The sequence below is a fragment of the Pygoscelis adeliae genome, unplaced genomic scaffold, assembly GCF_000699105.1.
Source record: "Pygoscelis adeliae isolate BGI_AS28 unplaced genomic scaffold, ASM69910v1 Scaffold54, whole genome shotgun sequence".
NCBI lineage: Eukaryota > Metazoa > Chordata > Aves > Sphenisciformes > Spheniscidae > Pygoscelis > Pygoscelis adeliae.
In genome coordinates, this window is record NW_008824982.1 from 4620788 (window position 1) to 4633614 (window position 12827).

General features: G+C 36.6%; 1 protein-coding gene across 1 annotated transcript in view; it reads left to right on the forward strand.

Annotated features, from left to right (window-relative positions):
* Positions 1 to 5: 5 nt before the first annotated feature.
* MAN1A1 (mannosidase, alpha, class 1A, member 1) overlaps positions 6 to 12827 on the forward strand; it is a gene marked incomplete at its 5' end in the record, with an annotated part of 117554 nt that continues 104732 nt past the window's right edge. The window contains 2 exons of the mRNA XM_009325682.1: positions 6 to 93; positions 10700 to 10815. Coding sequence (XP_009323957.1) covers positions 6 to 93; positions 10700 to 10815 — 204 coding nt within the window. The remainder of the gene's footprint in view (positions 94 to 10699; positions 10816 to 12827) is intronic.

Here is a 12827-nt window from a genome sequence, read left to right on the forward strand (position 1 = left end):
TGAAACATGCCTGGGATAATTATAAGCGTTACGCATGGGGATTAAATGAACTGAAACCCATATCTAAGCAAGGACATTCGAGCAATTTATTTGGTGAGTAGAGTGTATTTTTATGCTTAGTGACGTTAGCATAAAACAGTAAATCAGCTGAAAAGCTTATAGGCGATAAAGGCGTTCTTTCTACCGTCTGTCATGCAGCGTGGTGCTTCTTACTTACGTTACGTATAAAAAGTAACAGTAAATGAAGGTGATGCTTTCTATGACTTTTATGGATTCTCTTCTGAATGAGAATAAATGGAGCATGTCATTGCTGCACAATAAAGATGTAGTTTTGTTGCATTAAATACTGCCCTGCCTTAAAGTTTTCCTATGAAGTGGAACTCATTGACACCGCATTCAGTAAGCAGGAAACAAAAACTATAAGGGGAGGGGGGGCGGAATAAATCCTGTACAAGGAACAAAAGATACTCTCTACAGTCATGAAGGTAGCTGAAGTTCCCAGGAATTTATTTCCATTCCTTAAAAAAACTTGTTAATCTGTATCAGTCAGGCTCCTTCTCCAGGCTTTCTCTTTAATGAATATAACCATTATTTGCACCTCTAAAATGTTGCACAGGAGATGCTTAAATAACACCCAAGTTGTTATCAGTGTGGAACAAATATGGGGCTGAAAAGTTCTAGTAGGAGACGCACACTGCAGAAATCCAGTGTAATGAGGCAAGACTTTTTCAGTGTCCAAGTGGGACATAGGGCTGGGTAAATAGCAGCTGAAGAGCAACAGCGTTCTGAGGAAGCATGCGAAAGCAGTCCTATGAACTGTCATTATCTTCAGTTTTGCAGAAAAATGAGAATTAAATTGTTTGACAGCAATCTTTGTATTCAAATAGCTTCTGTTTTCCAAACAGAAGGCTGAAAAATGAACTAATTTCTATAGCTGAGACAAAATCAATACATTATTTTGATTTTAACAGGAACTTATTTTGTTGAATGTTTGGAAGAGATAGTTTGAAGTGGAAACAGTTCCTAAAACAGCCTAAATAGAGCACTTATCAAATCCTCAACTATATTTGGAAGTTGCTAAGAGACAGCAGTTGTGATTACAAAAATAATTTTGAAAATAAACATCTACACTGATCTTGCTGCACTGCTTGTCTGCTCAGGGTAACATCAAAAATGTTACCAGGTAATTATTATATAGTTAGTTGTTGGACTTTAAACATGAATTGGGTGCTTGAAACCAAAGTAGTTTGGGTGAAATTCAGGGTTAAGTCGGGCTTCTGTTTTCTTGAAAACAAAAATTTTTTATCATCTTCACTCAGATGACTGATAGTTGTGCAATTTAATACCATTTTTGAAGAACTATTAAATGCAATTCTGTTTTCTTTGTTTTCTTGGAGGGCAACAAAATGGCACATGATGTCTTGAATATTAAAATGCTTAATCTAGTTTCGTTTGGAATCGGAAGTTGTATAAAAATTTACGAGGTTTGAGTTCTTAATGATATTGCATATATTCGCAGAAAAAGCTGTAGATGTATTGACTTATGAAATTCTTAAGCAGGAGTTCTGTGGATGTTGCATAAGAATAGGTCACTGCAGGCACTATTCAGTGTGAAACAGGACAAGAGTTGAATTTGAAAATAAAACTGCATTTAAAGGAGTAAGAGCCAGAGTCAGTCTAAATGCAGATCACTTTCTCATCATGGTCATCTAGTATAAGATCTTACTGCTGAGGAGATTTCCTTAGAAACACCTTCACTTTTATTGATCTTGGTGGCAAATAAAAATAAGCATTAGATCTCTTTCTGCTGAATTGCTTTACAGAATACTAAAAAGCAGTATATCTGCAAGCAGTTCTGTCTCATAAGCTACCCTTTCCTGAATCCATAATCTCCTTTTGGTTTTTAGAAACAAATCCTTGTTTCTGTAATAGTGTCCACAGATCATTAGATCTGATCTGTACCTTCATGTTTGAATTCAACAAATGCCTTCTTTTTCATAAAGCAATAAAAGGATGATCTGGTTTTCCTTTTTTTTTTTTTTTTTTGTGTGTGTGTCTCAAATAGTTGTTCCTCTTTTTCCTTGTGAAAGGACAAACAAGTTTCCTTATCTTCTTTGTTTCTGGTTCTTATTTTTAAAAAAAAGCTGCAATGGTTGCATTTTAAAAAAATTGCAAATGGCTGACTACTTTTAAGGTAATTCTGAATTAAATTAGTTGAGAATAGGTTACCTCCAGCTCTCTGTCCCCCGAATCTCCTCGCAACCTTCAGAAATCAAGTAAGACCTTCAGTTCACTGTCATCCATCATAACTATCTCCAGTTTGCCATGATTGTCTTTTCTTCTTGCTTCCAGGTCTCAATTTTTCAAAAATACAAGTTTCTGATTGTCTTAATAGCAGTACGATATAGCATATTTCATTAGCCAGCTGTTTAATTTTGAACACTTCCCCTCCTATGAATTAATTGTTGCTATTATGGTACTTTGCATATATTGGGAGTGGCTGTTACGGGATAGAGACTTTAAGTACCTCACCGTGGGGAACAGCAGGTTCCAATGCTGTGGCTCGCTGGTGCTTAATGTTGTATAGGTTACAAACGGTGTAGCTCTCCTGACACAGAAGGGGAGAGTTGTTTTCAAATTATATTGCTTCTGAACTTGATTTTGAGAGTATAAACACTTCAGTCCTTGCTAGCATGGCAAGGTATTTTGTAGATAAATTATAATGACGGTTGTGTCTCGCCTTCAAGACACAACCATCATGATGTATTTCTCTGAAACACAAAAATAAGATGGTCTTTTAAGAAGTGTAATTACACATAGATGTGACTGTTAGGCAATACCATCATGAATTTGGCAACTATACTGACACTATTGTTAGGCTAGAGGAAGAGGACTACGGCCAGTGGGATGATGGTGGGAGAAAGGTTGGTGACGATGGGAGATAGTGATGACTGGTGGTTCTGACCTCGGGGGAAGGAAAAGCATCCTGCTGTAGCACCTCATACAAATTAAGAGTAGTAGAGCTCTTCTGTAGCTGAGAACTTCTTGCCAAACTTTGAAATGACATTTTATTTGTCTTAAATAAATGAAACCAACTTTTGAAGACAAGGACCTGCCTTGATCTTGCTGGCATTCTGTGAGCAGTGTGTGGAGTGTGTATTTGATAAGTTGAGGGAGTCTTCAGACGGGTAGACTGTAAGACGTATTCATGCTATGAGCAGAAGTTGCTTCCTCTTACATGTGCACACTAAAAATAATTAACTTTTAGGGAAAGGCTGAAACATATGTAAACTGAAATATTTCTGTTTCAAGCCAAAGCCACATACTTGCCTCTAACCACTGCAAAGTCTTTTCAGCACATCCATGTAATGTCTTGATTTCCTTTTTATTTGCCACTTTAGCTTTTACTATGTTGTCTTGGCAAGTAATTAACATTATTGTGGGGTTTTTATAGTTCACTCCAACTACAAAGAGTTCAGTTACAATAGCAACTATTTGAAAAGGCAGAAGTGAAAAGTCATCAGTTGTTGTCTCTGTAGCATTCTTACTAGTTTAATTCCATGAAGTGTACAACTATTTCTGGAGTAATCAAGTAAATTGGAACAGCTAAACATCTGTTTGCACCATACCTGTGCATCAGCAAAACAAGGCATGTCTCCTATGCTGGTATGACTTCTGCTGTGAGTACTAATCGTTCTCTGCCCATACCTGGTAAAAAGCAGGCCCTGAGTAAGTGCTGTTAATTTTTAATACTTTAACCTTTAAAGTTCCAGATTACTGTTAACAATGTTTGCTAAAATAGAGCTTTATCCATCTACCCTCCTAGTGTGGAAGCAAGTGGCAAAATTTTGCCAATTTTTTTTCACAGCACCCTACCACCAGCCCCCCAACCCAGGAGCTATTTCTCTCCAAACCTTTTGTACTAATTTTAAAACTAATGAGCATTGCTGCACTGGTGGAGAGCTTTTTCTAGAAGTGGTTTCTGCACTTAAGTGAGTGTTACTAAAGGGTTTTTTTTAATTATCTGTAACTGTATTTCGTGTGCAGTATTGCAAGTTTAATAATATTGTAACTTGTGGGCATAGTATAATTAGTCTCTGCAAGTGAAAAAGGACCTTTTCTGGAGGGGAAAAGGGAGGCATTTAATAAATACTCACAATCTGCAAAGCCAAAGTACTATAATTTAGCAAGATCCTGTTCCTCCCACTTTGAACTGATTTTTGTCGTTTCTTGTACGGAGTATTGAGGTGTATGAAGATTTTTTTAAAGCCTGCCAAAATTCGTATTCAAAACTGTCTTGCAGTGTATACCAGTGTGTATTTTTAAACTGTAAGTTTATTAATATTGCTCTAGAAAATTAATTGTACATGTACTTAAACAATATGTTAATTTAAATTGAAAAGGTTCAACATCTTCCCCCTCCCTCCCCCCTGTCTTGTTTCTCTTCACTTTTGCTGCTGGATTCCTTGGAATTTTGGATTTCAGTATGTGGTCTTAATTTTGGAAGTAAGCCTGACATCTTTCCCAACTAAATTAATAGAAACCCGTTTAAAGAATAACATCAGCAGATACGTGGATGAATGACTCAACACAGCATTTGTGAGAGGAGGTCATGCTGCACAACTGCTGTTTTTTCAAAGTTGGAGACAAGGAAGTTTATTGTCTTTTTAGATTTCCAGAAAGCATTTTTTCAGGGTTATTACTGGCCTCTTGCAGGGATCCATTGCTGCTGAGGCCATGCTCTCAATTTATTTAGCACAGTGCTGGAAAATCAAGTGACCAGAGTGACAGTTTGGCAGCGTTAACAAGTTACTCGAGGTAGCTACGGCAATGGCAAACCGCAAGCGATTCCATGAACCCAGAAGGATTCCCTGACAGATGATGATTGCTCTTTAAAATAGCACATGGGGTCTAACATACCTAAATTTAAACTGGCACACAGTTGCATGGGAGATACGATTCTAAGTTAATACACAGAACTAGTGGACTTTAACTCAAGGTAATAAAGAGCAAAAATTTTCAGGACAATATATGGAGGGGCATAGATTGGGTGAACGAGGATTTGTTGTTCCTAGTGGGGAACAATACCCTTTGTAAGGGGTGGAAATACCAAATCAGTAGGCAGCATGTTCAGGCAAACAAAAGAAGGTGATTCATAACGAAATGTGTAGCTGAGCTGCATGGGTGCCAGAAGCGTGGTGGATGCCAAAGGCTTCCACGGAAAGCAGAGACGAGCAATGGAGGAAAAATTCATCAAGCTCTATTAGATACAGAGACACCGGAGCTGGCTCTAACTTGCACAAACGTACAAAATATTAGAGATCAGAAGAGTACTCTAGAAATATCCCCAGCATTGTTTCATGTTACACATAGGAAAAGCTAGATCTGTAAAAAAATTGAAAGTATTGTTTCTTTTCCCACTCTTACCAGCTGGTAATAGTGACTGAAATTAAAAATGTTAATGTTGCTGAGGGTTTGCCAGTACTTGAGTAAAGAGTTTCATGTTTTGGCATAGCACGCTTTAATAATTAATCACTCTTGACACTTTAAATTGCTAATGATATTGGATAGGATCCTCTTCAGTGAACTTTATTTAAAGGAGAGCACTTTTAAAATCTGAGTCAGCTTTTGAAACAATGCTCTAAGAAACCTACAGCTCTAATCAAAACGTTAATTTTGTAAAACCTATATGTAATCTTGAGTATGTTGAGAATAATGTAGTTCAGAGTCGTTACTGTATGATGTATATGCATATAGACCTGAAAAAAATTGGATGCTTGATTGATCTTTTTTTAATTTGCGTATTTGATGTTACAAAGTATCTGGTCTTATTCCCCACGTTAAGAAAATCTGAACTGTTCTTAATGGCTAGATTAAGAAAAAATTGTGACAGATTATATTTCTGTATTTTTGGCTGGAATTTTGAGTCTGAAATGACAAACTGGAGGAAGATTTCATAGAATACATCTGATTTGACTGAGCTTCTTCAACTTGCAATAACTGGAAGGTGACAAGACAACTTTGCCTCACTGGCTGAAAACAATGAAGAGCCTAAGAAGATCAGGGTGGGGCTGAGTGCAGTTCAAATACAGCTATGTATAAAATTTTCTTCTTCTTTTCCACAGTAGTACAAACTAGCCCTAAAAATCAGTTCTTCTGACAATAACAGAGGAAACATCTTTTTGAACACTTGCACTTTTTTTGAAGGGATATCCATTATGATTTGTATGTGCTGAATTTCTATCACATTAAAAAAATTACAAATATGAATGTCCTATATTAATTTTCATACTTCATATCAGAAGCACAAAACTGTAACTGTTTTTCTGGAAGAAAAAAACATAATTCTACTCATCTTCTACAGTCATGCAAGAACAAGAAATCCTAGTTTATGATGCTTGTTGGATGGTGAACTGTTACAGGTGAGGGAGCTGATGTGTAGCATGACCTGAGGCCACTTCATAGTTCATCTTTCCTTATCTTCCATTTTTGTCATATGCTTTGCCACATTTTCCATCCAGTCAGAATATGACACAGAGTCAGAAGAAGGAAAGCAGTTGAATTCCAGAAGAGTAAGGGGCCTGGCTTCCATCCTGTTATAGACAGCGCATTAGGACACACGTCTGAAACGTCTCTGTTTAATGTTCTGTATGATATGCTTGCAGATCACAAATCTTCATCTGTTTCACATATATGTATGATTTTATGTGTTTGTGTGTGTATATATATCTCCAAATATATTTGATGGTGAGGAATGTGGATGTTCTGGAGAACCAAACCCCAAACTTGGTATACAAGGGATGGGAGGAAAGTTGTAAACAAACTATTAAGTGCACCAACATGCATTGATTCTGGCATCCTGGCTGTATTCTATTTCAGACTCTTTTGGCAAAAATATAAGCCATGTCTAAAAGCCTGGGCTAGACAAATAAAAGCTGCTTTTGGCCCACCCTACAAACAGTTTGGCCATAAGCCAGCTGTGGTTCTTAAACCATATGGCCACATAAGCTCAGTCATAGAGCTGTGCTAATAAGCTTGTCATCCATAGCAGTTCTCCCTGCAGTGACACCCTGGAAACTCATAAAAAGTTATTCATCCTCTAATCACTTTTTTATTCTGCTCTGGCCCCCCCGTCCTTGAGGCGCTACTCTGTTCTCTAATGTAATCTCCTTTTCTTATTTGTGTGCACATACCTTTGCATTGTTAGGTATTAAAAAGCATGCTGCTTAAATGGACCCACTGTCTACTACCCAGGGGTGATCTAGACTGCTCTCTGCTTTTTATCATACTATTCTGAAATGCTGGGTAATCAGCCATCTTCATTAATCATCCACAAATCTTGGCAGCAGTAGGTTCTTTTTACTTTCTTCCAGATCATTGCTAAAGATTTCAAGTGTTAAACTGGAAAGGATGCTCTGTAGATGCTGCTAGATAGTCCACTCGAAGTTTCATGTTGACTGATTTCTTTTGCTTTCTCTTCAGTTAACTAGCTTGTAAGCTACTTTATGTGTTCTCTAGTGATCACTTACATGGAATAAGTGATGCTGTTAGCATGAGAGGGGAGAGAGAAAAACAAGCAGGTTTAACAAAGGATATAAAATGGAGCATATATGAGTACTTGATCTGGAGGTTTTGGTAGAGACTCATAATGTTTCACTTTGGTAGGCTTGTACATCTGGTTATCTCTTTTATCATCAAAATTACTTCAATCTTATGTTTTGTGAATGTCAAGTCCATTTTCTATACCTTGAGTATACTATTTTTTGTACTATCTGCAAAATATATCTGTAATTACCTGAGGTGTGTGAATTTGCTCTGAGTATTACTTGGGGTATCTTCCTTCTGCCTAGGGCAACTGTGAAACTCTACCATGGTAACTGCAACTTTGCTGACACTTTTTGTAATCCAGTGCTCACTGTTAATCAAATTTATAGCAGTACCTTAGGTGTATAAGGTACATAGGTGTATAACAAAACAGTCCTCCTGTCCAAATATTCTGTGTCATATGAGCGTGTATTGTAATTGCCTAGCAATAATCTTTGCCTCTTGTAGACCATGACAGCTGTGTAATTCCTTGGGAACGTTGTGTAGGAACTAACATGACTGATAACTGTATTTAATAATTTATGTGGTGTGCTTTGAGAAGCATAGCATATATAGGTTTGTGAAATATTTAGTCTTATTCCATAATAAGATATGTTCATTTTACTTCTTTGCATTCCTTGTTTGTTTTGGTTTTTTTTTTTTTCCCCTCCCCTTGTTTCTCTGACTGGTTATAAATGAGCTTGTTCAGCTACACAATTTCCTTAACACTCTTAAGTTTGGATTATCCTGTTGGCTAATTTAGCATAAACTGCAGTTGTTCACAAGTCATAATTCTGGCCTCTAAACTGACACTTTAAAAATGCATTCTGTGTTCTTTTATCAAGAATTTTGAAGTATAACTGTTCAAGACAAACGACTATTTAATTGTCACATTAATTGCTTTATTCTGTTTTCTGGAGCCTTCAGAATAATACAAAAAGTTATTTCAAATAAGGTAAGATCTACTTGAGATTCTCTGATTTTCCTCTGCCTGCCTGCAGGGAGAGGTTTATGCTCTAAGCAGGCCATGTAGGCCAGATTCAGGGGAAGAAAAAAAAAAATCATAGGAAGTGGGTGACTCCAAGGGCAATTTCTCAATAAGGCTGAATTCTCCTCTTTTTCTTCTGACTCAGTAGTGAGTTGCAGCTCAAGTACTAATCCTTAAAATGGAAAGCTCAACTGTTTAGAGGTGGTGTTAGCTGTATTACAAGAGGATTATCACAAAGAATGTCATTGCGTGGTGAGCCTATCGCAGTCCACTCAAGCAAATCAGGTTATAGATTATTTTTCCGTAAGTAGAGCTCAGTTGTAAAAGTTCACCAGGAGCTGCTTTTGTCGTACGGAGTTACTAAACATCTCCAGAGCCTTTGCAGTAGTGTTCTTGAGCACATGTCCTCCAACAGTTTTCCACAATCGCTCTCACTTTCTCGTGAACTCAGGAAAAATACAAGTTACTTAGGCAAGTTTAAAGGAATGCTTTTCCTTTAATAAGAGAGAAGGGCAGCCAAGCTCCAAATAAGCTCTGGGAAGATACGATGTCCTTCTTACCAAAGTATGCTGCAGTTTTATTAGTGGAATATCCAGGGGAAAACATAGATTACTTCCTTCAGAGTAGGAAAGGGACATTCCAAAAAGGATGGTATAAGCAATTAGCAGCTGCTGAAACAGAGAGAGCATCTGGTTCTGTTAAATGTCCCAAGTAACTGTTATAATAGTCTCAAGTATTATTTTGCTTCAGATGACACAAATGGAAAATTATTTCCTACCTGGAAGCTTAAGCTAAGAAAGTGATGTCAATCTTGCTATGTGGAGGTCTCCAATCACTCCTCCATTTCATGAGGAAGCAGAAAACCTTGATGGTAGTAAACACAAGAGTTGACTGAAATAGTGGATTTCCTACTTAAATATGAACAATTCCATTCTGATACTTGATAAGTCTATAAAACTACGTTTACTTTTTCATTAGGTATTTCAGAGGCAAGATGATAATCAAGTTCTGTAAAGTTATTTGTAGCTACTGTCTTGTTATTCGCCCAGTGCAATCAGTTCCTGAGTGAGTAGTCAATATCCACCCCAGTCATTAGCCCTGCTGGGGGGGAAGAGAGAGTGGACCTAATGACCTCCTCTGTTCCTTGCAACCAAAATTATTCTGCAATTCTAAATGTTTACTTCTGTATCTAGGGTCTTCTCTAAAGAATATTTTAACAGTAGTTTGTATTCATAATGAAGATTTTCTTAGATGAAAATGGTGTTTTAAAAAGGTCATTGTAAATTTGAAGGAAGCATGGGAAAGTCATTTGAGTGGCTTTATTTTCTCCCTGACCCTCCACATTACCTTTCCAGTACAGGAGCATGAACATTTAATCTATGCCAAAGTGAACATACTGATGATATTTCGTCTTGCAATGTTAGGTGAAGGCTAGTAAACTGACTCTTACCCGTCTCCGTAACAGAGTCAGAAGGACGCCACTGTTGCAAACAGCCAGAACTTGCTCTGAAAACCGATGTCTGGCAGTCTGTCCTGAGCTGAGAAATTCAGAGTGCGCAAGCTTAACTTTGCTCCCCCAGTGCTGTCTTGTGCAGGTTACATGGTGGTGCAGTGCACAGTATCAGACAAATTGTTTTTCGGAGAGGGTACTTCTTAAAGGGCTTGCTTAACTGAAATGTGATCACTTCTTATCAGCTTCTTAAAGCTTTATGTATATTATTAAGTATAAAAACAAAAATGCAACTGATTTTTTTCACTCCAAACTGGAAGAAACAGTCATTTCTCCACTTATTGAGATTTATTGTCTTCTATGAATTACATTTTACAGTGAACTGTTCCATCAGTGTTTAAAAATGCAAAATCATGGCTGAAAATGCAGTGTATCAGAACTGCTCTTCAAAACTTCATTAGTGGAAGAAATACTTAAATATTATGATGCTGTGTTGTGGCATGGGAATCGAGGTTAAGGCTGTGAATTACTAGTTGCCCACTTGAATGCTTATACGCCCAATTTTTAATTGGATTAATTGAAATTGGATTTTGAAATTAGAATTAATTTAAATTAATTAGATCTAACTGAAAAGCCTTCTGTTGGAAAGTAAATCACTGGCTCTTCATGTATTTCAGGTAACATTCAAGGAGCAACAATAGTGGATGCCCTTGATACACTATACATCATGGAAATGAAAGAGGAATTCAAGGAAGCCAAGGAGTGGGTTGAAAAAAACTTAGATTTCAATGTGGTAAGTAGTGTTGCTGATTAACACTTAATGCTCTGTTTAGTCTCCAGGGGCCAATAGAGGACTGGGTTTAATGTTGCAAGCATGATAGAAGGCTACAGAATTTAGATCATTGATAGATAAAACAAGGTAGGAAGCAGAAACATAATAAGCTTACGGCTCTGCTTATATGCAGTTTTTCAATCTGAGAGATTCAGGTAGATAGGAGGCAACGAGCTGGATTGAAGGAAGGAAAAAGGAACAGAGTATTTACCATTGTAAAGTAAACAACAAACTTTTCAGCCCTTTTGGATAGAAGAATCGGGACACTTCAAGCATTAATTTTTTAGTTACGTAAACACTTTACATTTTTGCTTTGTGAAATCTTCTACAAATTAGACTTGCATTTAACGAAAGCTACACACCATACATAGCATTTAAGTTCCTTTGTGTATTCTAGTAAAGTTGAATCCCATGAGTTAGGCTGAACTGCTGGCACAAACTCAGCTGCTTTAGTCTTATGAGGTACCAGGTCATCAGAACTGCATGTACAAATCATCCTATTAGCTCTCAGCTGCATATTTACCAGTTAAGTTCATTATTAAAGTTTTTATTCTAGAAAGGCCCTGAACAGGCAAGAACTCTGCAAAACTTCAATTAAATTGAGAAGTCCTGGTCTTTTTTTTTTTCTTCTTTTCTTTTGTGGGCCAGAGTATGTATTGTAATTGCTGGGTACAGAGAGCTGATGGAGTACCTCTGCTGATAGGTGTAGTAAAGTAGAAAAGCATTGTAGGCACGGTACACTGAGCACTTAAAAGCTCTTGTAGTTGGCGCGTGTAATGGTAGAAACACTTTCTGAAAACAAAGTACTCTTTCTAATACGTTATGCAAAAGTCAGGATTAATTAACTTCTTTACATGCTTGAGAATTAATTATCATTTTAAGGAGGAGTTAATAAGAGCGCATATTATATAGCTTATATAAGCAACAATTTAGTGTGCATTTATGTTTACGTTAATAATGTAAATACAGAATATTAAACTGTGCTTCCGAGTAGTGTCAGATGTCTGAATGACATGCTAACTTTATCTTGTGTATAAGATTTTTTTTTTTAAAGGAATTTTTGTAATATTAAATTCCTGTCTTATTAGCTTAGCATTGTTAAGAGGTTTAAAAATGTAAGAACAAAACATCATAGAAAATAGCAAACTCCACTTTAAAGGAAGAGCTAAGCTCCGCTTGGAGGAACATCATAAAGCGCTGTAGAGTAAGTTACATTAATAACACTAAAATCTTTGGTTTTACATAAATCTTGCTATACTTTGTACTGGAAACTCCTACTTCTAGATAGTATTGCCTACAATTTCAGCTCCTCTTGTTAATTTGTGTACTTTTTAAAATTATGTAGCACTTATTCTTTCTCAGTAATGCTTAAAAGCTAGGAAGTCTTTCAAAATGTCTGAAATTTTGTATTGCATTAGTCAGTCAATGCAGCAATCCAGCAGATTTACCAAAACTACTTTACAGATAATGCTGATATGCATCAGGAACAACATCTTGTTCCTGATATTCCTGTAAATAGCTGCCTTGAGTTCAACACTTCACAAAATTATTTTCATAATACTTCATAGTCATATAGAATTGAATTTTACATTGGCATCAGTAATGAGTAGAATTTTTCCAAAGTGGAACGAGGAAATGAAAATAAATAACCGCAACACCAACTTTAATAACTGATGCCAGTTTATTTAGTGGCTGAATTGTTTGAAGCTACTCAACTTGTACTGTTCTTTAGTTTTCCACTTTAAATATAAGTTCTAGTTTCAAATGCTGCTTTGTATTTGTATCCTATAGTTTAAGGTTGGAAATTACTTAACACAAAGAACAGCAGAGCCCTCTCTTTTGTGTTTAAGCATTTATCATATATCAAGCATTACTTGACATTTTCTGCATTAATGTTTTGTACACTCTTACTTGTTCCTGTTTTAGAAACCTTTCTCCCATGAAAGTGATTTAGTTTTTAATAACTGACACGC